Source organism: Lampetra fluviatilis, chromosome 6, assembly GCF_964198595.1.
Source record: "Lampetra fluviatilis chromosome 6, kcLamFluv1.1, whole genome shotgun sequence".
Lineage (NCBI taxonomy): Eukaryota > Metazoa > Chordata > Hyperoartia > Petromyzontiformes > Petromyzontidae > Lampetra > Lampetra fluviatilis.
The window spans coordinates 2,171,411-2,194,790 of record NC_136280.1 but is presented as its reverse complement, the minus strand read 5'-3'; the positions used below and the strand labels follow the sequence as shown (position 1 = coordinate 2,194,790).

The window sequence follows — 23,380 nt, the reverse complement described above, 5'->3', positions numbered from 1 at the left end:
CAGCATATAGTAATAGGTTTTTACCCTTTTAACTGGCAACAAAACGGACACCTTTATACAAGGGATCATGTTTGCATTAACCACAACACTTGCGGTCAAAATGCAAACAAAAAGACAACTCTGATAATGAATGCCATGTTTGTTTGTTGTAGTACGGAGTTAAGACTGATGGTCTTAATCTAAGTTGTCTTGTGGTTGTTGTTTGACTTGCATCCCACTGGGATTTGTGCACACAGCGTTGATGTACGGTGCTTTTTCTGCAATTTTTGCCGTCTTTTCTTAGATTTTCTGTTTGCACATAGTCACATATTCACTTTAAGATGTGAGAATTTTTATTTTATTATATTATTTTATTGTTTTATTTTTATTATTTTATTACTTCCCTTCTACGTGACTTTACCGAAAGAACCAAGAAGATGAATCCCTGCAGTCACGAAAGCTTTAAATCGAAATTTAAGATGTTTTCTCGTTCATGTTTTTGTTTGTTGCGGTTGCACCCGATTCAAGAGCCGAATGGCTCACAGGGCTCTACCCAAATACAGTAAAACCTTGGATTGCGAGCATAATTCGTTCCGGAAACATGTTTGTAATCCAAAGCACTCGTATATCAAAGCACTCGTACATCAGTTGTGATCACGTGACGCTCGGCAGACAAAACGTACTACTCGTATTGCAAGACCTCGCTCGTTTATCAAATTAATATTTATTTTAAAAAATTACTCGTCTTGCAAAACACTCGCAGACCAAGTTACTCGCAATCCAAGGTTTTACTGTAAATTAAAAAAAAACTGAAAAAACGTGTCCATTAAGCACGGGGCGGAAGTCTCCTTCGCACCGCAGGCCGCCTCCGGTGACCGCATACGACGTCTATAGACCACCTGGGGGTGGGGGGCTGGTGGTGGTTGTGTGAAGAGAGAGAGAGAGAGACAAAGTTGGTCGAGGCGTAGGACGCGAATCGTGGCCGTCCGGGCAAAGCTCCCGGGGCACCGAGACCGCGGGGCCGGGATGAAGAGCGGCGGCCCGCGACGACCCAGCGCGGAGCCTCAGCCCCGGGAAGCCCGGAAGGCCTCGCTACCCTCGTCCCAGCGCCGCCGTCTCCTCCTCTCCCCCAGCCCCTTCTTCTCCTCCTCCTCCTCTCCCCCAGCCCAGAGCCCAGCCCCGCGGCAGAGACAGAGAGCGGAGCCCGGGGGCGGCGAGGCGACATGAAAGAGGGCGAAGCGCGGGACGAGACCGGTGCGTGGCCGTGGCCGCTGTGGCCTCCCCCCCCCCCGGGCTTTGTGGCCTTCGCAGGGGCGGCCTGCCAGGGCCCCTGGTGCTTGTGCGGGCCACGTGGGCTGTTTTGTGTTGTGGTGTGTGTGGTGTGTTGTGTGTGTGGTGTGTGTGTTGTATTGTGTGGTGTGTGTGTTGTGTGGTGTGTTGTGTGTATGTTGTGTGTGTTGTATTGTGGTGTGTTGTGTGTGTGTTGTATTGTGCTGTGTGTGTGTTGTGTGTGTTGTATTGTGCTATGTGTGTGTTGTGTGTTGTGTGGTGTGTCTGTCTGTCTCTAGAGTTGTGTCCACGTGTCCTTCGTCTTGTCTGTGTCTGATACAGTCCGTATCTCTCTCGGGTACTGCCTGCTTCTCTCCGTGTCTCTGTGGTGCAGTCCGTGTCTCTGTGGGACAGGCCGTACATCTCGTGTTGCTGGTGTCTCTCACTGGTTCTCTGTCTCTGGTATTGCCCGTGTCTCTCTAGTACTGGTCGTCTCTCTGTCTGATGCTGTCTTTACTATTGCCTGTCTCTGGTACAGCCCCGTGTCTCTACCTGGTAGTCTGTGGCTATGTCGTGCTGTCTTCCTCGTTCAGACCGTGTCTCTGGTCCTGTCCGTACCGTCTCTGTGCTTGACATGCTTCCTTGACCGTGTTCAGAGCTTCTCTGATAGCAGCTGGTCTTTTCCCCGCCTGTCACTGCGCCCTTATCTCTCTCCAGACCTTTTCATATCTCTCAAGTACTGCCCTTGTTGCACGCCAGGTGTCTCGGCTGTCATTCCCATGTAGTTGTGTGTTTCTGTGCCCTTACCTGGTCTAGCTGCGACAAGCCAAATTCCTGGGCCGCGTTTTGAGCTTTTTATCCGAGTTGGTTCAATATCGTTTAAGTAGATTTGGACATAAACCCATTATGTCCTTATATAATCAAAGCCTGTGTAAATCAGGTGGTGCGGACGATGATTTATTTGCAGTAGCGCGTACATCACGAACAACTTTGCACAGCCGTAAAACATTAAAACTAAAATCTTACATTGTGGGCAACGACCCTTTAAGAGTGGAGGGCATCTAGGCACGACTTGGTGTTGGAGAACACATTTTACAATCTGGTTCCTTAAAAATTTTTTTAAATTAATATATACTGTCATTTGCATGAGAAATTAGGGTTAGAATACATTTTAGGGGGAAAAAAACACATTAAATACCAAAGAACGAAGTCATCAGAAGCAGAGCCATTCGTCAAAACTTTATCCTATTACATATCATTTGTAACTCGAGGCTGTTATAAAGCGGCGTAAATAATAACTGTAGTGAGGTTGATACGTGCTCGTATGCTACAGCCTTCACACTCCCGTTTATTATTGTGCTCGGCTTAGCCGCGGGACATTTAATGACGTGGAATTATTGTCCTTGACAGCGGCAAATTTTAACGTCCGCTACTCGTCACCCGCAGTGGGGAAATTCTGCAAGTCACACTCCCCCACAGAGTTTCTCTCAAGGTCGGTCAATATTAGCTCAAGAACTGTAACAGTACCTGGAGGACACGGGTCTCAAGGTAACGAGATGGGGGCGCCAGGCAAGTCGTTCCACGGTCGAGGTGGCTTCTGCTAACGAAGTGACCCTGCTTTGGTGGCCAGGTGGCACAGATGTCAGCGTTGAATCTGGCACCGCTGCGGTCCCGGGGTTTTGAATCCAGGGAGTTGCTTGTGATTATGCCCGGTGTTCTATCTAGTGTAGCGAGTTCATGGTGTCAGCACCAATCACCAATGGCTGCAATAAAAAAAAACCCATGACATTTTAAAAATGTACCGCGCATAATTCTGCTAAATTCCAGTTATGTGAGAATTAAAAATATCGGTTTGTTATGCCCAACGATTTGGACCAGAGGTCACTTAAAGTTACGTCAGAGGTAGCTCTGTGAAGTCTGCCTCCGTCGACCAGTCTAACATGGAAAGGGTTGCACAATCTGAAACGTAATTTTTGCATTAGGAATTGCCCATTGTCTTTGTCGTTCACAGATGACTTTGTTCGGCTGCCTGTGCCGAAAATCCAGCAGGTCTTCCACTGGGACTGTGGCCTCGCCTGTGCCCGCATGGCCACTCAGTGCGTGAACGGCGGATCGCGGTCTCTTTTCAGATCTCCTGCGGTTGTAGTTTTGGTTTCATCAGGATGGGTGGCTGTCTGGTCGCAGGGCTGGACTCGCATTCACAAAGTTGCGAGTTCAAATCCCGGTCTGCGGTTGATTCGGCCTATCATTTTCTCAGTGGAGTTGATAAAAAATGAGTATCACTTTTTGGCAGTTAACCATTATTGTCCTATACAGAGATTAGCTCGTTTGTGGTAATGTGTAATATCTACTACCACTAACTCAGAGCTGCTAATGGGAATGGGTGCCATGCTACTTTTACCTATTTGAGATTTACATTGCCAAGACAATTGTCTTTCAGTGCGTATTGAATGTTATCCTCATAAATGGTGTCTCCAGGCACCTTGGTTTCTTCCACATGCCTATACTGTAGATCACACAGCCCCTTTGTCAAACAACTGGTGAATGAATGTTTCCTCATGCTTTGTCGGTTGTGGGTGTTGACCATACTCAACCATGCTGGTCAGTGTGGCTTTGTGAATGGGGGCAGGGACTAGTCTGAAGAGTAATGTTCGCTGTGGCTGGGAATTTAACTTAGGTCGCCGAGTTCATACTACAAAACACATCCACTCCCCCTCACATATGTATTGAGGGGGAATTCGCCAAAACTCTTTTTACAGACGATTCCTGAGACTCACCGAGGGTCTCCTGGGAAAATGTTTGGTGTAGGTACGTGCGCGGAGTGGGCGAGGAGGAGTTCCAGGGTGCGTGCGAGCGGCTTCACCTGCGTGACAGTGTGTGGACCATCGACCTGGCCTACCTGCTGGTGGCTCTCAATGTGCGGCACCGCTTCTGCACGCAGACGGTTGGCGTAGACCGCGGTTACCGGAACCAGGCGAGAGCCCCTCCCAGCTTCTCCCTCCTCACCTGCGGCCTCTTGTCTTGTTCCCTGAAAGCTATGCTCACGCCCCATCCATGTTGTTGCACTGTCCCATACTGAGCCCCGTCTCAACGACTGCATCGTCAGTACAAGCTCTTATGAGTCGTGCATGGCCTTGCTTTCCTGGGACCGGGCCTTGACTTACCATCTTGCCTTGAATTAGTCTTTGTCCCATCACTTGAAACCTATTTGCAAAGTGCAGTGTCCCCTAGTTTGTGTGGATAAAAGTGGTCACTTAAAGGGATCTTTAAGTGACCACTTTTAAAAAGAACAATACAATACAAATGTAAAGACAAGTCAATTCACAATTGGTCTGGGGAGAGAAGCATTGACATGAGACACTTTGACGAAGAGGCTTTGACAACCATTGGATCCATGGCTCTAATTACCATCGAAATGTCACGTGCTATTTTGCAGAGCTTTTACCGCCGGCACTTTGAGACGGATGAAGAGAGGGTGAATCGGCTCTTCCAGATGGCTGCCTCGAATGGAGTGGTGGTGGAGAAAAGGTTTCAATAAAGTTCTCTTTGACACTCGTACATCAGCTTTCATGTACATTCAAACTAAGTCATTATTTGCAGAATATAGCTCCTTAGCTTGGTCACAATGCATGGGTAGGGAACCTATGGCTCAGAGGCTCAATTTGCCTGCGACTTAATTTCAGATGACTCGTCGCCGCACGAGATATACCAATTCGAAATTGCACGAAAACAACATTTCTCCATCGCTGTCAGCATCTTAGCTGCACTTATCGGGTACTAGAGAGAAATATTTTTTTCCTGGCAAAAATGTGGTTCTAATTTTAGCACTGTCAGCTACTTATATCACTGCAAGCGGCTCGTGCAGTGACAGAAGTGACCGAGATGTGTGTTAATGTGCGACCCGTCAAGGGGTCTGAAAGTTCCATTCAGCCCAAGTTAACAAAAAGGTCCCCTCCACCCCTGCCATAATGTACACGCACACTACCATTTAACACACGTCATTGAGTGTTAACTACCGCACATTGTCATTGTGGGTACATGCTTTTCACGGTGCGCCGCCGGTTCTTGCATCAGGTCGGTGTCAGTAGGAGAGGTGGAGCGCCACTTAGCGGGCGGCCACATCGCCATCGTCCTCACGGACGCGTCCGTGCTCTCCTGCGACCTGTGCCCCCCGTCCGCCGACGCGGGCGGCACGACGGCAGCGGTGGCCGGCGGAAGCCCGTATTCGGAGGCCGGCGACGTTGGCGACGACGTGGACGGGGGTGCCGAGCGACGCGCCGGCTGGTCGTCGAGCCTCGTCTCTGGTTGCTGCTGCTGCTTGCCTGCGCTGGGCGCCGGCTGCTGCGTGTTGTGCCAACGGCGCCAAGAGTACCAGGGCCACTTTGTTACCCTGTGTGGTTACAGCCGCTCCGCACGTGCCATCTTCTACAACAACCCCGCCTTCTCAGACCGTGAGCCCAAGCTAATTGAGCTTCCTGGACGCCACTAGTACCGAACGAACGTGTGCATTACAACCTAAGATGATTTTGATTTAAAGCTTTCGTGACTGCAGGGATTCATATTCTTGGTTCTTTCGGTAAAGTCACGTAGAAGGGAAATAATAAAATAATATAAATATAAAACAATATATTTATATTATTTAATATTAATATTATTTTATTATTTCCATTCTACGTAACTTTACCGAAAGAACCAAAACCTAAGACAATGTTTCTCAAAATTCCGGCCCTCGTGACCTGCCCCCACCCGCCGATTACCCAATGTTTGTCGTCTAACGGTCGTAGTTATGGTGATCCGAACCGAGAGTGGAAGCGAGGACTGGAGTTTGAGAAACACAGACCTAGGGACGCACGCTCATAACCAAAGTCAACAATGAGATGAGGTCGTGCTTTTGCTCGCTCTTCTCCATGTTTCCCTGCGTTGACCCAACCTATCCTCCTCTACCCAAAGGACGTTTGTCACCTTTGCAGTATCTTGAGATGCAGTGGCATTCAGACATCTGTTTAAATAACAATTGCGTCTTATTTTGTGATGTCTAGTTGCGTGGACACAATGTGACGAGAGTGATGTCTGCGTGTGCGATTCACACAGGTATGTGCAGCTGCACTGTGAAGAACTTCAACGACTCAAGGAAAAGTTACGGCACAGACGAGGACATTCTGTTCGTATACAAGGATTCCTAGCTCAGGTCCCACTGACCCACCCCTCGACTACACCACAAACTACCTGTGACATGGCTGCTCAGTTGGCAGTAGATCCCAGGCTCTACTACTGCGAAACGATCAGCGTGTGATTGTTGAAAATTTTCCTTTTTATATATAACAGGGCTTTGACACTATTGGAACAGTTAAGCTGGCTAATCATTAGACATGTAATGATTCATTTGGGCACAACGATTCAATTAATTGGCACGGTTCAACTCGTTTTGTTTGTACCATCTTCTCCATACTGCCCATCTAGTTTTTATTGTCCATCTAGACGGCATGTTTTGTCCCGTTGCATTTTTACCGTCCCGTTCTGCCTCAATTAGTTTAAAGTGTTAACTTGAAGGGAATTCAATCAAAACGTATATCCTTAAGACACCCGATTTGGTGGATCGAGCATCATAGCTGATCCGTGCCTAAATAGTCATACTTACAAATTGAAGTGCGACTGCCCAATCAGACGCCGCCAATGCTGGGTAAATGTTGAGCGGTTAAATCGTTAAGGACCGGCTCAGAAGCCAGGCAGGATAACCCAGGCCAGCAACAGGCGTCGACCACGTGCCATTCATAACCGCTCGCCCACCCCATCTCCTGCGGAAGCGGAGGGGCTCACCCATCCCGTACCACAGATTTTTTTCCCCATCCCAAAGCTACGACTTGGACAGGCCGGGCTCTCCTATCTGTAAGGAATATAACACGAGCCAAAAAGCACAGAGGCTGCTTCCATCCCAAAAAACTTGCACGTATGTGTGCGCGCGTGTGTGTGCGCAGGGACACACTTAACACTTTAAAGTCTATTTTGGACATCTCTGTCATAGCTCTGCGAAGTCGTCCATCTGTTGTTATTATTATGCACTGATGTAAGCTGGCTTTTTTGTTTTGATTGTGTGAAAAAGGGTTTTGGTTTGTTCTTTGATTTCAAAATATCGGTTTTGTTTGCCATGTCCAGTCACTACTTATGCACTCGCGTGTGTGGCTGTGCTAGAGTCGCACAGCCAGTGTGTGCATGTGTGTTGAGGTGTGAGGGAGTTCACACGTTTGCGAGCGTGCGTGTGTTTACGTTTCGTGTGCGCTGCATGCGTTGCCGTGTTTGCCAGAAAAATGCAGACATTGGGGAAAAAAAACTGTGAAAATGTGTCTTCACCAAAACCAATGTACCTTATCGGATCTCGCTTAAATATTTTAATAAAAGTTTTACATTTATCAAAGGAACAAAAAAAAACATCGACATCAATCTCCAAGACTTACCACTGAAACGTACGTAAATATTGTTCCCATTGAGGCCATTCTGCTCGTAAGCTTATAAAGTTCACTGCGCATCCTGAACGCAATCCGCTCATATACATTTTACACCGTGCGTATACTTTGTCTATTAAAAGTGCTTCAGACGGTGGAGGGTAAGACTAGTACAGCAGAAACAGCGATGGGTTTGTACAAATGTAATAAGTTAGATTAGACCTAAATGCTTGTGTTAGTGTGAGGGTGGATGTCCCAGGCGTGAGTAGGTGAGCTCCGACATGCTTAGTGCCGCATGCCATGGGTTAACAGCTTGCTGGTCGATGAGCCCACACCACATACTTAAATTGTTGGTACCGCCTGAGATTGCAAAACCTTGTGAGGTACCGAGTTATTTATATGGTGAATATGAATTAATTATTTGATAACCCCACTCATTTGAAATGGTTATCACTGTTATTGGCCTTCTGTTTATATGGATAATATGAATATATTATTTTAGAAACAAACTCATTTGAAATGTTCATCACATCATTCACGGTTGTTGGCTAAAAAAAGGTAGAACCACTCCGGTGAAATGAGTAAGGTCATATTAATAACTAAAGTTTTACTAAATTAGGTGGTACCAATCTGTTCTCTGGCCCGTAGACAAAGTAAGTGCAGTTGTGGAACGACCATGTAGCGCTGTGCCGCTTTCTGAGTGCACGACCCATAGCAACGAGGGTATGTGCGCGTTTGTGTGCGCGTGCGGGGTGAGCTCGGTCATGTGTGTCGGTACGTGCTGGTGAAACTATATGTCAGGACACGCGATGTCCACACACTGCCTCTCCGTGACGTGCTCCGCTAGCGAATCGATCACGTCCAGCAGCAACTCCCGACTCAACGAACGGAGTTTGGGCAACTTGGACACCTTAACGCAACACAAGAAAACAAATATACGAGAAGCATGATGAACGGGCAAACTCAAGAAACGGCAAAACTGAACCAAAAGTTTACAAGTCGTGCTCAAAACAAAATAGTGAGCAAGTGCTGAAAAGGAAACGAGCTCAGCACTAATGGTGAAATAAATGTCATACAAGGTTTGTGCCTTAAAGTGCAGGCCGGTGAAAGTGCAGCGCAGTGCCATGCATAACTCGGGACGGGTTAACTCGGTCACACGTGGCTGGTGGGAGAGCCACCTGGTCTGAGTGGCGCCATAGCTCCCACTGCCAGCAACTGGCGCAGAAAGCGCAGCGTGGCACATTTGACGCGCGCGAGACACGAGGCGACGCTGTCCTTCAGGAGCTCCACCAGCGCCCTTCCACCCAGCGCCGCCTTGGTGACGGCGCCCCCGTCCGGTGGGGCGACAAGAAGTGCCCCCGTGACCCCTGCGGCAGGGGGGCCACGGCAATCGCTTGGCACCACGCAAGCGATGACGGTGTTGAACGGCGGCGCTAGCCGTACGGCGCTAGCGACTGGGTGGGGCCGGGTTAGGGGACCGCGGTGCTGCTGCTGCTGCCGATGTCGGCACCACCGCAGCTCATGCCCTGGGGGGCGACCCACCTTGGTGAAGTGGTGCACGATGATGTGTAGGCAGTGCTTCTTCATGTCGACTGCCTGCGTCTTGTCGGCCGCCTCCAGGATCTGAGGAGGTGCCTTAAAGTTACGTTACCCACAGCTGGTGTAGTACATGCCAAGCACAGCCAACGTAGGCACACGCTCGAGCTGTTTCTAGTTGTGATTGTTTTGAAGTGACAGAACAAAACTTCTATTGATTCCACCTAGTGTGCTGAATTATTGAATGAAAATATTTGCAACTTTTATCTCAACTGAACGGCATCTATAATGCATGAGCAATCATTGACGATAAACAGTCCAGCTGACATTTACACACGCTCAATAAGTAGGCCAACACGAGGCACGAATGCCATTTACCAAACTGGCTTTGCTCACGCACTCACCTGCAGCACATTCTGGAAGGTGACGTTCATCTCCAGGTTCTGCTTGCAGTATGCCTGCAACCGGTTGTTGGTGAAGCCGTAGTAGTACGGTGCCGAGAACAAGTAGCTGTGCAGTGGCTGAGGGTCAAGGGTCAACCGCAAGCGGTACGCATCCCAAGGTTCAAACGTCCCTCCTTGCCAACATCGCTGTTTTTCTTTTCAAACAGCCAATTGTTTCCCTATATAATCGAGTAATTTTGTTGGTGGCTTTTATAAATTACACTAAAGGACATATTTATAATTGCCTGAAAAGTTAAACTCAATCGCAAGTCAAATTGTAGTCCAGTAATTCACCGATTGAAATTACAAAGAGCACAATTTAAACTCCAAAATGCTTTAAAGGAGTCTTACATTGTTGATCCAAGGGAAGGAATGTGCCTGGGAGGACGTTAATTGCAATTGATGGAATCATCTGGTGCGCAGGTGTTGCTATTTCGCAGGAACACGACAGACGGTCACCCAGCAGTTAACCGACCACGTCCGAATCACCCTGAACATCGGCGCTCATTTGCTCACTCACACACGAGGATACAGAGAGTCCTCCGGCGGCATGTTGACGTCGCCGTAGTAAATGTAGCGCAGCATGGAGGCGAAGGCCTGCCGGCTGGGCACCATCTCGCCGATGGAGATGTTCACCTTGCCGTCCTCCGGCATGAAGGAGCGAAACATCGCCTCGAAGTAGCTGCTCGCAGGGCACCGGCGAGACGGGGGACAGGGCGGCGGGTCGGCAAATGAGGAACGTGCGCGACCAAACTGCCTCGGCGTCCATTGTTCGCAGCAGCTCGCCCAGTAGGACGGAGCGGTTGAAAGCGTTGGGGAACAGCGGAGCCTTTCATCGACAAGTTTTAAGTGTTGCCTAAAGGGTATGCATTCGTGCATGTTGTGTGTAAGAAATTGGATACGTGAGCGTGTGTGGGGTAATGGGTGCGTGGGTGGAGCAGGATCATTGCCAAATTGTATGGTGCACTACTAACCCGGTAACCCGAGTTCAATTCCCAACCAAAGCTAAAATTAGTGCCGAGTGGCACCAAAACTGGTCCTGGGCCTCTCCTAGGTCGACGCATGCTTAAATGAGTACCTGGTGCAATCTGTAAACATCAGCACTGGGGAGACAAAGGTGCCTGGCCTTGACCCTAACCACACTACCCCCTGGTGGTGTGGTTAGGGTGTTGAAAGCTACAGGGAGGATTTTCCTTTGACCTTTTAGAACAAAGATCAGCGTGGGTCGTCATGTGAGCAAATACTGGCATTGTATTATAATGACTGTTCACTTGAGGGTCAAATGCAAGGTCACAGCTTCGAGCCAGCGTGCAAGTTTGCTTCAGCGGCAACCGGGACACAATCGCAAGGGGAATGCATGCAGCAGCGTGGGCCACCTGGAGCGTGCGGCAAGGATGGCCTTGTGCGCCGGCGACGGCTGTCCATCCAGCAGCAGCGTGATGTCACAGAACTCAAGGCCGCCCCCCTCCAGGTAGCTCTTCATGTCCTGCACCAGGGACGTTCCTGAGGGCAGAGATGACGAAGGCCAAGCCGGCCAGCAAACCGTGTTGAAGAGTGAGAGCCAGGGAATAAATAACGTACAAAGACAAAGATCCCTCGTATAGCCTTAACACACTGTTGGGTCAAGTGCTATTAAGCGAGCACCTATGAAGGCTGGCACAGCACACAAGGAGGTGGGTGGCCAGCACCACGCCCGGCCACCTTTGTCTCCCAAGTGGTAATGTTTACACACCGCACCAGGTACTCATCTGAGGCGGAGTCGTCCTAGGGGAGGGCCCAGGACCGGTTCGGATAATCGTCACTGGTGTTGACCGTGAGCGGGAATCGAATTCGGGATACCGGGTTCGTAGCGCAGCACGTCGACCGCTAGGCTAACCGCTAGAGACAGGGAATAAATAACGCACGTATACATGCACGCGCTCATCCCCCGTGCAACCACGTGGGCGCATGCTCACCGATGTCGATGGGCTGCTCGGGCTGGCTGCTGCGCGGCGGAGGATGCTCCTTGCGCCGGACGATCTGCACGATGAGCGCCGGAAACAGGCTCTCAAACTCTCGGCTCATGATCACCTGGCTGAAATGGGAGTCCTTCACCACGAACTTTAGGCAGTACTCCTGTGCGGGGGAGGGGGGGGGCGCAAGCGAAGAGAGGGAAGGTCATTTGATTCTAACGAGGTAAGCGATAAAAACGGGTGGCCTCAGAGCTAAGCGGGTGGCACACAGCGATAAAACACAACCAAGGTAGATGGGTTGCTCAAAGATCAGGCGAAACAAAGATCTCTCGTACAGCCTTAACGGACTGTTGGGGCAAGTGCTGTTAGCGAGTAGCACCTATGAAGGCCAGTACGGCACACGACAGGGTGGGTGGCCAGCACCACGCCGGGCCGCCTTTGCCTCAGATGTCAGAGAGCACTGAGACAGCACCAATAAGGTCCTGGGTTGGAGTCCAGGTGGCCACGAGTGATTCAGCGAGCGCTGGATCACCAATTGATTAAGATGTGTCAAATCCACAGTCGTTTTTTGTCAATCCACTGCTGGATGAGGGCCTCCCCATTTCCAACGCCACTACCCACCGACATGGCGCTCCGGTGACGCCGCCGTACCTTGAGCATGTCGAGCTGCAGCATGTTGGCATTCTCCAGCACGGCCAGGACGTTGCCCAGGTCCACGGACGCCTGGATGTACTGCAGGCACAGCTGCTCGAGCCGCGCCAGCGCAAAGCACAGCGCCAGCCGGTACACGTCGCTCATCAGCAAGACGTCCTGCACGTGGCCTGGTGAGGTCACGCGGTGCCGTGGGGTCAACGTAGGGCGACGAGCCAGCGGGGACGGCGAGGGGGTGGAAGGGCGCAACGCGGCGGACGGTCGGCACCTTGCACGCAGTCATCGAGCTGCTCAGTTCGGTGACGTTTATTTTAGCATTGCGAGTCTGTAGAAGCTAAGTATGGGGGGTGTTTTGCAAGAAAGATGTGGGTTGCCTGTTGCTTATGGATATAACAGTTCAGTCTCTCGACGATTCTATCGTAATGATTTGGGAGGTCACCATCCGATCCATATCGTTGTTTTTTTCGCCCTTCTGTGGCACGTGTAGAATCTACAGCGGCTGTGCTGTTTCAACAAACCAATCACAACGTGTTTCTTAATCGGAAAGAATTAACTGTATTACATTTCTCCACAGTATACAGGAGTTTGTGGATTCGATCCCGGCCCTGACACCTGATATTTAGAGTTTGCGTGTTCTCCCCGTGGTCGCATGCATGGATTTTTCTCCGGATCCTCCGATTGTACCCTCCACATTTATAAACATGCGTTTGAAGTATTTGGCCGCTATAAATTCCCACGTGATAAGCCACTTCGTCGAGCTATCATTTGTGGCCGGGTCGCTTCTGAAAAAGAGCTACGTAGCTCAGTGGGCTTTACCTGGTGAAATAACAAAAATAGTTTTAAATAATTGAATTCTATTCCGTGCGCACGTACAGAACGATTATTTTTAAAACGAGCGAATAGAAGGAAACCTTTGCGCGGGTACTGTATGCGGTCCGTGTAGAGGAACTGCAGCAGCATCTCGAAGGGCTGCGCCTCTGCGTTGCGCACGGCCACGCGCAGGGCGGGCGATGTGAGCGACTCGGGCGACGGTCGGCAGCCGGCCGCCTCGCGCAGCGACAGCGTCAGGCTCTCCTTCTCGCCCTTGCTCTCCTCGTTCTGCTTCTGCCGGCCGCCAGGGGAGAAAGCGGAAGAGAAGGATATCGGCCGCCGTCGCCGCCAATCACCACGATCATTGTCGTCATCGTCGTCATCGTTGCCATCCCCTTCCACAGCAGGTAGACGGTAATGGCCACCGGAGAAGATAACAGTCGTCACCTTAATCGTCATCAACCTCACCATTAACCGTGACCATGACAGGAAGATAACCATTATCATCAATGTAAATGCCATCGTCAATATCAGAGCAGGATGATAGACATCATTAACTTCACCATCATCCATCACACACAGGACGAGTCATCACTGTGATCATTACTATCCAAAACCATATGATACCACCATCACATCATCCTTATAATCTTCCACAGCAGTGACAGCCATAACCACCACAGCAGGGTAGAGACCGATGATGCTAACAGCAATGGTGATGGATCGCCATGACCACCATCACCACCATGTGCTCGTGAAGCCGCGGGCGTTGGCTTGCCTGCTTGGCGAGTTCCCTCGCCTGCACGATCTTCTTCCTCAGCCAGCTGCTGCGTGCCGTAACAATGGCGATGTGGGCCCTCACTCGCTCCTCTTTCTGTTGGGGCAGGGGGGTGGAAGGGGAGCACCACGAGCGAGCTGAGTTTGCCGTACCGTCGTTTCTTCGAGCACTCCAGTTGCCTCCACGTATAATCACTCATTGTCTGCAATTATCATCTTAATATATAGAAGACTAAAGCGCTTGGGATTTTTTGGAAGTGCAGGCTCCCTGCCTGGCTGCTGCTTACCAGATTGTAACAATTTTGTATGAACGGCTATGCTATAAATAAAACTAAAACATGATAATAAAAATCCACATTCAACAAGGGAAAACTCACAAGAATCCAAGTTCAGTGTGCAGACGGGCATTCGATGTACTGGTGCGTGTCTACATGTGTTCTTGCGTGTGCGCTGGTGCGCGCGTGTGCCTGTGCATCCTTCACCTCCCCCACGATGAACTCGACGTCGCAAAACTGCCGGTTCTCCCAGAGCCGCCCGTAATCCTCGTGCAGGGTGCACTTGGGGTAGGAGGAGAACTGCGCGGGCAAAGAGATCAACGCTGCTCGTCAGGTGGGGGAGGGGGGGAAGCGATCCACTTTATCAGACCGTCAGTGGCCTCAAGCGATCTGGTATTACGGCCATAGGCCATTCAATGTGTGTTTTTTTTGGCAGGACAAATTCACTGCTGGATGAAGGCCTTCCCAAGCCAAGTGGGTCATGAAGGTAATTTGACCACACTCACACTGGCCAGTGCCGGTTGTAGAAGGCAGTGCTACAGCGCCCTAGAAAAAAAACAATGCATGGTGATAGATTGAGAATGGAGAGGCAAGACAGAGTTCATACGGAGGCAGGCTAAGATACAGAGGTAGGCAGGGATGATCTTGAAGACAGTCTTCTTCTTGTCGTGTGCCTGATGCAGATGCAGAGCAACAAGCACAACTTCACATTCATGTAGTCAAACCAGATAACCGTATCTGGAGCAGCGGAGTGTATCGCTGTGATGTCTCCTTCGTACTTGTGGATCGGGCATGACGTCATTATACGTTGTACGGTCAATTCTGAATGACCGTAGTTTTTAATTTTACATTTGCGCATCAGGTATCCGCATCTGCCATGATTTGTGCAGATGCGATTTAGGGTGGACCATGAGCTTTGTGGAAGATCCAGACAGTGAGAGCGACCTTGTAGTTATTCTGAGACTGGACAGGGAAGCAATGCACGGGACTGCGGACTGGCGTGCTGTGAACCCGTTCATGAGAATATTTATTTAGATGAGCGAATGAGAAGCCAAGCTTCCTCCAGACGCCAAGACGATCGTCATGGGGATGTGAGCGGGAGGGTGCGGTGGAGGGGTGGAATATGGGGCAGGGGGGCTGGAGCCACCTGGAAGCGGTACATCTCTCCGCTGCGCGTATTGTTGTCCACCGTGCCGCCGAAGATGTACATGGCGTCCCCGATGACGGCCGCCGCGTGGAACACCCGCCCGCTCGGCAGCTGTGCACACAGTGAGGTCGCGCAGTGAAGAGACGCGGCCCAGACAGCCGGCTGCCACAGAGGTCAGAGCGCCGAGTTGGCACCAATGAGATCCTCGCTTTCCAATCCAGGCAGCTTGACCGTGATCGAATCTTTTTTGCGACCACCAATCTTTTCTACTTGTACACAAATTTTACAGCAACTGCACACTGCACCCACCTGATAGTTGTTAGACAAGGGAAGCAGTGGAGTTGAAAAACACCGTTTTGAGCAATCCTAGCAGTAGCACAACATGGTTGGCAAGGGCCCTTGTGCAAACAGAGAAATGGAACCCCTGTATCAACTTCCCCCATATTTGTACCCAGTCGCTCGGCTGCCCGTGCTAACTAGTCTACCCGTACCCATGTGCCCAGCAATGCTCACAAGCATCGCGTCGATCACCTCGCTGTCCGGGCTGGCCTGCACCACCTCCCAGCTGCGCGAGTCTGTGTCATAACTGTGCAGCTCGTTGGGCAGCGTGTTGTCGGCAGCGCCGCCAAACACGTACAGGTGCCGGTCAAATGTCACCATCGTGTGGCCGTAACGGCGCTGGGGTGGTGGGGGCGACCCACGCAGAAGGTGCTCCGTGGGGATGCGGCTCCAGCTGGGGGTCGGCAGGGGTCGGCAGCGGGGGGAGGCGAGATGCGGGTAGAGGGGGAGGGGGGGAACAAGCGAAATCGTTAATAATTTTCCCATCGAGGAGTTTGTCACTTGCGACCATTTTGGCAAATAACTTGTAAAAATATAAAAGGCTGGCTGTGCTACAGTCACGCGATGTAAAAAGGTTCGTGGCAGCCGAGCACGGAAACGGTGCTACGAGTTAAATAAATTCGCAGGCGACGCCGCTATGGCCGTGGGGCTGCAGCTGCTGAGGGGCGCGGCGATGATAGCGAGGGACGGAGGGACAGAGGAGGGCCGGCGTACATGCGCTGTGTGAAGTGGAACTGGAAGAGGCTATTGGTGATCTTGGCGCCGCTCTGCCCGGAGAAGACGAACATGCGGTCGCGGCACACGGCCACGGGGAAGTTGCAGCACGACGGTGGGATCTCCCCGCTCTGCTCGATCTGCGTTACGCACGGAGACACAAATGCCGTTAGCAAGCACCTATTAAGGCTCGCACACGGCACACGAGGGGATGGGTGGCCAGCCCCTACACCCAGACACCGTTGCCTATCCAATGCTTATGTTTACAGACCGCACCAAGTATTCATTTTAAGGCTGAGTCGACCTTGGGAAGCCCCAGGGGACCGGTTCAGACATTCGTCATTAATCTTGGCCGTGAGCGGGAATCAAACTCAGGTTGCCGGTTTCGTAGCACATCGTGTTAACCACTACACTACCGCACATGGCAAAGGCACGTGTGCACAAAAAATATACCTTAATTATTCTACAAAATCTCATTTAATATTTAGAAAAATGTTGCTGCAAGAGTAGGTCATTGTATGCCAGCGTCACTGTCAAAAGTTGCAAAATTACTCCAAAAAATTACCTGCAAATGACTCTATTGGAATATACATAGCAATCAACACCCCCTACTGCAGGACCCTCAAAACCTTACAACCAAAAACAAGAACCATTTTCTGGATGCACAGACCGTGAGCCTTACCTCTTCCCAACAGGCCGCTTCCCGATTGAGCAGGCATATCGTCCACATGTCGTTCAACCTGCAGTCATAAACCGAAAGTGCACACACCAGCACTTTACTTCCCAATGCTTAGGTTAAAATGGAATGCAACACAATTTGGATTTAAATAGCGTCGCTTCTAAATGCGACGGCGTCTTAAGATACTGAACAGAAATAGTCGGGACTATTTATATTATGCAAAAAAGGGGGCAGACAGGCACTCAGTCAAGTGGCAGAGAGGAAAAAAAAGGTCGTTCGCCTTCACTTGAATAGACGCTGGGGGCAGAAAGCAGAAAGCCGACGAAGGAAATTCCAAACTATGGGGCAGCAGAGGAGAACTAATCACACATTCCAATGCAATAAAAAACTTTTTATTGCATTGGTATATTTGTGAAAAAATTGTCACATTCTGATGACTCTTAAGCTTCAATGTGAGCTCATAGAGTCCATTAGTGGAGGATCCTTCCCATACATGTTTCGACTCCTTTCTCTCTCTCACTCTCTCACACCCCCGACATCACTTACCGTGCATTGCCATCGTATCCGGCAAAGATCCACAGCTTGTCCTCGTAGACGGTGGCGCCGTGTGCGGAGCGAGCTACGGGGAGCCTGCATGCGCCGCACAGCGTCACTCAAATGCCGCTCACTCCGCGCGCAGCATAACAATCCGTTTGTTCAATAAGAATATTATTCAGTGGCCAGGGATGCTGCCGTAGTGTAATGGCTAGCACAATGGAATTGGAATCCAGAGGTCGGCGGTTGGATTTTCTAGTGCGGCAAGTTTCTTGAATAATCCGCCTCTGTCCAGCCAGCAGTGTCAATGGGGAGACCAGTTAGTTGATCGGCAGGTCGTGTGTGGTGGGATAACGTGTGCGTACTCACATCTCAATCAAACTGTCTGGACAATGTGGAAGAGTAGGCCAAAACATCCTCTACAGGGGCTCACTCAAGCGGAAGGGTCTATTGTTGAGGCCCTTCCACCAACAGTGGCGTCAGCAGATAATTGCAGGGCAGCACCTTTAACTCTACCTATTCGGAATTCTCATGTAAACATTAACGGTGTTCACCAGGCCCTGCCGACTCACCGGCCTTCCACTTTCCACTCGGTCCACTGCCCGGTGGCGAACTTGTACTCAAACATGTCATTCTTGTTCTTGAGGTTGGAGTTGGAGTAAATATCGCCCGTGTAGCCGCCTGAAACGTGAACAAATGCCCGCATTTAAACATTTATAATTAATCACTATAAGTCGAATCATTTCAAAACACTGGACAATAAAGCCGGGATACAACAACAGTGTGAGCAACACTGGTGTCATGAGAGCGTGAACACATTCACAGCGTGAGCGGGAGGTGAGAATGTGCGGCCCACCGAAGACGAACATGCTGCTTCCGTGTACGACCGCCGAGTGGTGGTAGCGTGGGGCGGGCGGGACGCCCATCGTGAATGCCCTGCAATGCACACGAACATGCATGCACAGCCCTATGTCAATCTACTGCTGGATGAGGGCCTCCCCATGCCGTCTGGGTCATGGGGGGGAGGGGGGTGGAGGATTTGACCATAATTTTCCATGCTGTGTTTTTTTACTTCATTTCCTCCATTTCATTTTTTAGAGGTGAAACAAACCCATGTCTGTGATTTATTTTCATTATTAAACTAACGGTTTGCCATTTTTTTCCACAGCCTTAGAGCAAAAATAGATCACTCCCAATGGAATTCTATGACACGGTCTACATTCATATATTCACGTAGAGCAGCGGTGGTGAGCCTTTTATGGGGCCAGAATAGGACTTTCAAAAACCTTTTTTGTGGCTATGCATTAGCACGAATCTCTGTCACGACTGTCACAAGAGGCACTTGCGGTGTCAGAAATGACTGAGCTCACTACAATTAGAAACGCGGTGTTGCCAGGTCGAGAATACTCCCCTCTAGTACCCAATTATCAGAGCACTCAACACATTCCACATGACACTACTTTAAAAGAAAACATACATAATACATACTATACGACGTTTCTGCCAATGATCCTTCTTATTAGCACGTCTGCTCTCGAGAAAGGACTTTTAAGGCAGTGTTATCTACAAATGTGTTATTTACGCTTGTGCTCAACTGTCAATGCAACATGACCAAATAATTAGTACCCAATTAGTGCATCTAAGAGGCTTGCAGTAATGGCTAAATAGAATCTACATGATAGTGCTCATGTCGTCAAGGGATGGATGTTCCCAACCCCTGCTGTGTAGGGTTTGTCGTGATTCTGACTACTGCAGTCATATTACAAACACACTAAAGAGACTCACCTCCCCCAGGAGCAGTCCTTTACATCAAACCTCAGCAGGTCGTTGAGCATATTCTTCCTGCATGAAGAGACAAAAATAAATGGTGACCCGGACCCTAACCCACCAACGGAATGGCATGTGCAATTAAAACGTCATACCTTAATCTACAGCCCTCTATAAATCCATTACCGCGTGAAGGCCTCACCACACTGTTATTCATGTTGGTTATTGACCAAATTTAACCACCCTGATCAGTGTGGGTTGAAGGCAGGGGTACCCCAAGACCGAGGTCAGATATCACTCACCATTCAAGTGAGACGTGGCCTGGGATCAAAACTCAGGTCACCGGATTTGCAGAGAACCGCTTTGGATAGGAACTCAACAAATAATTTCCCTCCGATGAATGGACTGATTGCCTCTCACTGCAGGAGCGTAATTGCTGGCAGTGTAGAACCGCGTCCTACGGCTCGTTTGAGCGGGGAGTCACGCTTACGTTTTGCCTTTGGTTGGGAAATGCAATTGGGTCAAGACAAGACCTGCTGTGGGCATCACAGGGCAGTGTCGCCAAACTGCTTCACCTGTACTTCTCACGCTGCCCTGTCTATCCACCCGTCTTTAACCCGCACAGACAAGCAAAGCGAAGTTTGGTGAAATAACCTCCACGATCCGCACCGCATGGAATGGCCCCTCATCCAGCAGTGGATTGACAAAAGAGCCGTACAGAGCACGCATCCTCGATGCATATGCAAAACCCGTCAGCAGTTTTCGGAGGAAGTGCATTTGCCACTAACAAAACCAGATTTGAGCAAAAGACAGCCGGTTTCCATCTCATCAGGACTCAAAGTCTGCCTCTGGAAACCACTTCCACACACACACACCCATGGGCTTGGCTAACATGAATACTATAGGCGGGGAAACCATAACGCTTCTTATCTTTTATGATTGTCCGGCCCTGCACGACTGCTGTAGTATTCTGTGGGGGCTTTTCCCCTCATCGTTGACAAGATTTCGACGCGTAGGGTAAAGAAAAAGTGGGCAAAGACCTTTACCCATTGTCTCCTCCAAACACGTAGATGGCATCTTTGTAGGCGACCACGGTGTGTTTGCTCCTCCTGGCAGGGGACGTAAGAAATGTAACGATTACTAAACCACAAGCACCGGCTACAAATCATTGCAACATTGCCTGTTACTGCCCCCTGTAACGATGTCACCGATTATATCAATGCAGACACCCATAACAGTACAGTATATCGCTTTAAAGTATATATATTGTTTAGCTTTTCCTCGTTAACGGAGCTTCAAACTCCTTATCTCCTAAGATCATACCACGCAAGCAAGAGGAGCGAGGTTCAATAAATCAAAGGCCGCGTGAATTGTATCTATTTAATCGCAGCGACGTTACACGTGCGGCCTAACCCCGGACACGGGGCCTCGGGCTCGCCTGCTCACCTCGCCCCGACGAACTCGTCACAGGGCGGCAGGCGCCGCCAGCGATGCACCGTTTCGAAGGGCCCGAAATTCAGCGTCAGATACTCGACGCAATCCGAGCAGCTGTGGTCAAAGTCGACGTTAGGCGCCACGTTGGTGGTGGACATGGCGGTCCGTTTGGTCCACTCGGTTTTTTTGCTCTAATATTGGGTCGAAATGTAAATTCGCCTCGGTTTGTTTTGGTCGTGATGCGCGGCCATTGCCGGTGACGGCGCGGGGGGCGGGAACATGGTAGCCCCCCCTCCCACCGATCCCCCCCCCTCCCACCGATCCCCCCCCCTCCCACCGATCCCCCCCCCCTCCCACCGATCCCCCCCCCCTCCCACCGATCCCCCCCCCTCCCACCGATCCCCCCCCCCCTCCCACCGATCCCCCCCCTCCCACCGATCCCCCCTCCCACCGATCCCCCCCCCCTCCCACCGATCCCCCCTCCCACCGATCCCCCCCCCCTCCCACCGATCCCCCCCCCCTCCCACCGATCCCCCCCCCCCTCCCACCGATCCCCCCCCCCCTCCCACCGATCCCCCCCCCCTCCCACCGATCCCCCCTCCCACCGATCCCTCCCCTCCCACCGACCCCCCCCCTCCCACCGATCCCCCCCCCCCTCCCACCGATCCCCCCCCCTCCCACCGATCCCCCCCCCCTCCCACCGATCCCCCCCCCCTCCCACCGATCCCCCCCCCTCCCACCGATCCCCCCCCCCTCCCACCGATCCCCCCCCCTCCCACCGATCCCCCCCCCTCCCACCGATCCCCGCCCCTCCCACCGATCCCCCCCCTCCCACCGATCCCCCCCCTCCCACCGATCCCCCCCCCACCGATCCCCCCCCCCACCGATCCCCCCCCCTCCCACCGATCCCCCCCCCTCCCACCGATCCCCCCCCCCTCCCACCGATCCCCCCCCCACCGATCCCCCCCCCCTCCCACCGATCCCCCCCCTCCCACCGATCCCCCCCCCCCCTCCCACCGATCCCCCCCCCCTCCCACCGATACCCCCCCCCTCCCACCGATCCCCCTCCCACCGATCCCCCTCCCACCGATCCCCCTCCCACCGATCCCCCCCCCACCGATCCCCCCCCCACCGATCCCCCCCCTCCCACCGATCCCCCCCCTCCCACCGATCCCCCCCCCCCCACCGATCCCCCCCCCCACCACCGATCCCCCCCCCCCAACACCGATCCCCCCCCCCCCACCACCAATAGTTGTCTTGTGGTTGTTGTTGTTTGACTCACAGCGTTGGTGTACGGTGTTTTTTCTGCAATATTTTGCTGTCTTTTCTTGGATTTCCTGTTTGCACTTAGTCACATATTCACTTTAAGATGTTTTCTTGTTCATGTTTTTTTGTTTGTTGCGGTTGCACCCGATTCAAGAGCCGAATGGCTCACAGGGCTATGCTTAATAAATGAACTTTAACTTGAACACCCCCATCCCCCCACCAACCCTCCCCAATTGGCCAAGGGGTGGGGGAGTCCCATGACGTTAGGCGGAACAAAACTTTTTTTAAAGTTTCGCCAAGAACCGTGGACAAAATTGCACGCTTAGGGAGTTCTGTTGAGACGACGAAGACGACTGGGAGACACGGATTCGAGAGCGTAAGCAGCAAGCGTCGCGACTTTCCATTGTTATGGATAGTCAAAAGCAAAATGGGCAAGAAGGGTGTGGGTGTGTGGCCTCAAAGTGCACCTGGCCTGGCACAGGCGCCGTTGTGACGTCACCGTCACTTCGTGTTAGTTAAGAATGATGAGCGGGAGTGGCAGCCCAGGAATGGAACGCATCCGAGATGATGGCGGGAAGTCAGTAGCGAATACATTTAAGTGGAATGTTGCACCGCGGGGGATATAAGCACCGGCTTGGTTTGAGGTGCTGTCATCCAGCAGTGGAATGATCACGACGGATGATAAATTACACACAATCTTAAACACCATAAAACAATTACTGTAACTTTTTGCTGGGCCATAAAATCGAAACAGTTACGCAATTGGGCCGTAACTAATCTTGTTCTGTGAAGAAAAACATCGTACAGGATCTGAAACAGTTCCACGGATCACTTCCTCCGGCCTTAAGGACGAGAGGTTGGCAGAGCCCAATCACTATCCCAGGCCAAAACCAAGTGGGGGCTTGCCACTTATGACGACGGCCCAGTCAACTCCGCCAAAAAACACTTTAGAAAGACATTTTTCGATTTAAAGCTTTCGTGACTGCAGGGATTCATATTATTGGTTCTTTCGGTAAAGTCACGTAGAAGGGAAATAATAAAATACAAATTAAACATAATAAAATAAACTAATAAAATATTTCCCTTCTACGTGACTTTACCGAAAGAACCAATAATACTTTAGAAACACCTCCACTTTGCCGACATCATGATTCGAGCGCTCGATGGCTGAACATTTTAAACTCTGGGAAAAAAATCCCATCTTTTGCAAATACAGGGACGGCCTTTCCGAAACTGGAGCAGTCCTGTTCAAACCAAGACGTTTGGCATCTTTACATTGCCTCCCCCCGTCCCCCCGTTGGTCGTACGCAACTTTTTCATCCACTTCATCAGGTCTGCTTCGGAGCAAAAAAGCAGACTTTCTGAACA

At 51.0% G+C, this 23,380-nt stretch overlaps 2 protein-coding genes across 7 annotated transcripts; one reads left to right on the top strand and one right to left on the bottom strand.

Annotated features, from left to right (window-relative positions):
• The first annotated feature begins 823 nt into the window (after positions 1-823).
• On the top strand, positions 824-7,621 carry GUCD1 (guanylyl cyclase domain containing 1). Of its 2 annotated transcripts, none has more exons than XM_078857466.1 (6): positions 824-1,233; positions 3,260-3,344; positions 4,057-4,222; positions 4,685-4,776; positions 5,451-5,699; positions 6,340-7,621. In XM_078857466.1, the coding sequence occupies exons 1-6, from the start codon at positions 1,203-1,205 to the stop codon at positions 6,539-6,541; spliced, it is 825 nt and encodes a 274-aa protein (XP_078713592.1). In that variant the 5' UTR covers positions 824-1,202; the 3' UTR covers positions 6,542-7,621. The 2 variants fall into 2 exon arrangements, with proteins under 2 accessions (XP_078713592.1, XP_078713590.1); XM_078857464.1 differs by having other exon boundaries at positions 5,323-5,699.
• Positions 7,620-21,047, bottom strand: LZTR1 (leucine zipper like post translational regulator 1). Of its 5 annotated transcripts, none has more exons than XM_078857459.1 (20): positions 20,759-21,047; positions 20,359-20,421; positions 19,331-19,387; positions 18,402-18,481; positions 18,118-18,226; positions 17,558-17,641; positions 17,015-17,072; positions 16,333-16,472; positions 15,793-16,012; positions 15,280-15,390; positions 14,340-14,432; positions 13,859-13,954; positions 13,182-13,374; positions 12,271-12,440; positions 11,623-11,782; positions 11,044-11,170; positions 10,200-10,349; positions 9,629-9,734; positions 9,231-9,323; positions 7,620-8,598 (listed from the first exon to the last, which is right to left on the bottom strand). In XM_078857459.1, the coding sequence occupies exons 1-20, from the start codon at positions 20,902-20,904 to the stop codon at positions 8,479-8,481; spliced, it is 2,376 nt and encodes a 791-aa protein (XP_078713585.1). In that variant the 5' UTR covers positions 20,905-21,047; the 3' UTR covers positions 7,620-8,478. The 5 variants fall into 5 exon arrangements, with proteins under 5 accessions (XP_078713585.1, XP_078713586.1, XP_078713587.1 ...); XM_078857460.1 differs by having other exon boundaries at positions 9,231-9,311; XM_078857461.1 differs by having other exon boundaries at positions 15,811-16,012.
• Between the last annotated feature and the right edge of the window lie 2,333 nt (positions 21,048-23,380).

What these genes read in the sequence shown, in the direction of transcription:
- LZTR1 (XM_078857459.1), bottom strand. Translation starts at nt 20,904, where the DNA reads ATGTCCACCACCAACGTGGCGCCTAACGTCGACTTTGACCACAGCTGC. An exon ending in AAGCGGCCTGTTGGGAAGAG is followed by an intron (nt 16,473 to 17,014) that starts GTAAGGCTCACG and finishes TGCGTAACGCAG; the next exon opens with ATCGAGCAGAGCGGGGAGAT. An exon ending in CGAGGGAACTCGCCAAGCAG is followed by an intron (nt 13,375 to 13,858) that starts GCAAGCCAACGC and finishes GGCGGCCGGCAG; the next exon opens with AAGCAGAACGAGGAGAGCAA.
- GUCD1 (XM_078857464.1), top strand. Translation starts at nt 1,203, where the DNA reads ATGAAAGAGGGCGAAGCGCGGGACGAGACCG. An exon ending in CGAAGCGCGGGACGAGACCG is followed by an intron (nt 1,234 to 3,259) that starts GTGCGTGGCCGT and finishes TGTCGTTCACAG; the next exon opens with ATGACTTTGTTCGGCTGCCT. An exon ending in TGTGCCCGCATGGCCACTCA is followed by an intron (nt 3,345 to 4,056) that starts GTGCGTGAACGG and finishes TGTTTGGTGTAG; the next exon opens with GTACGTGCGCGGAGTGGGCG.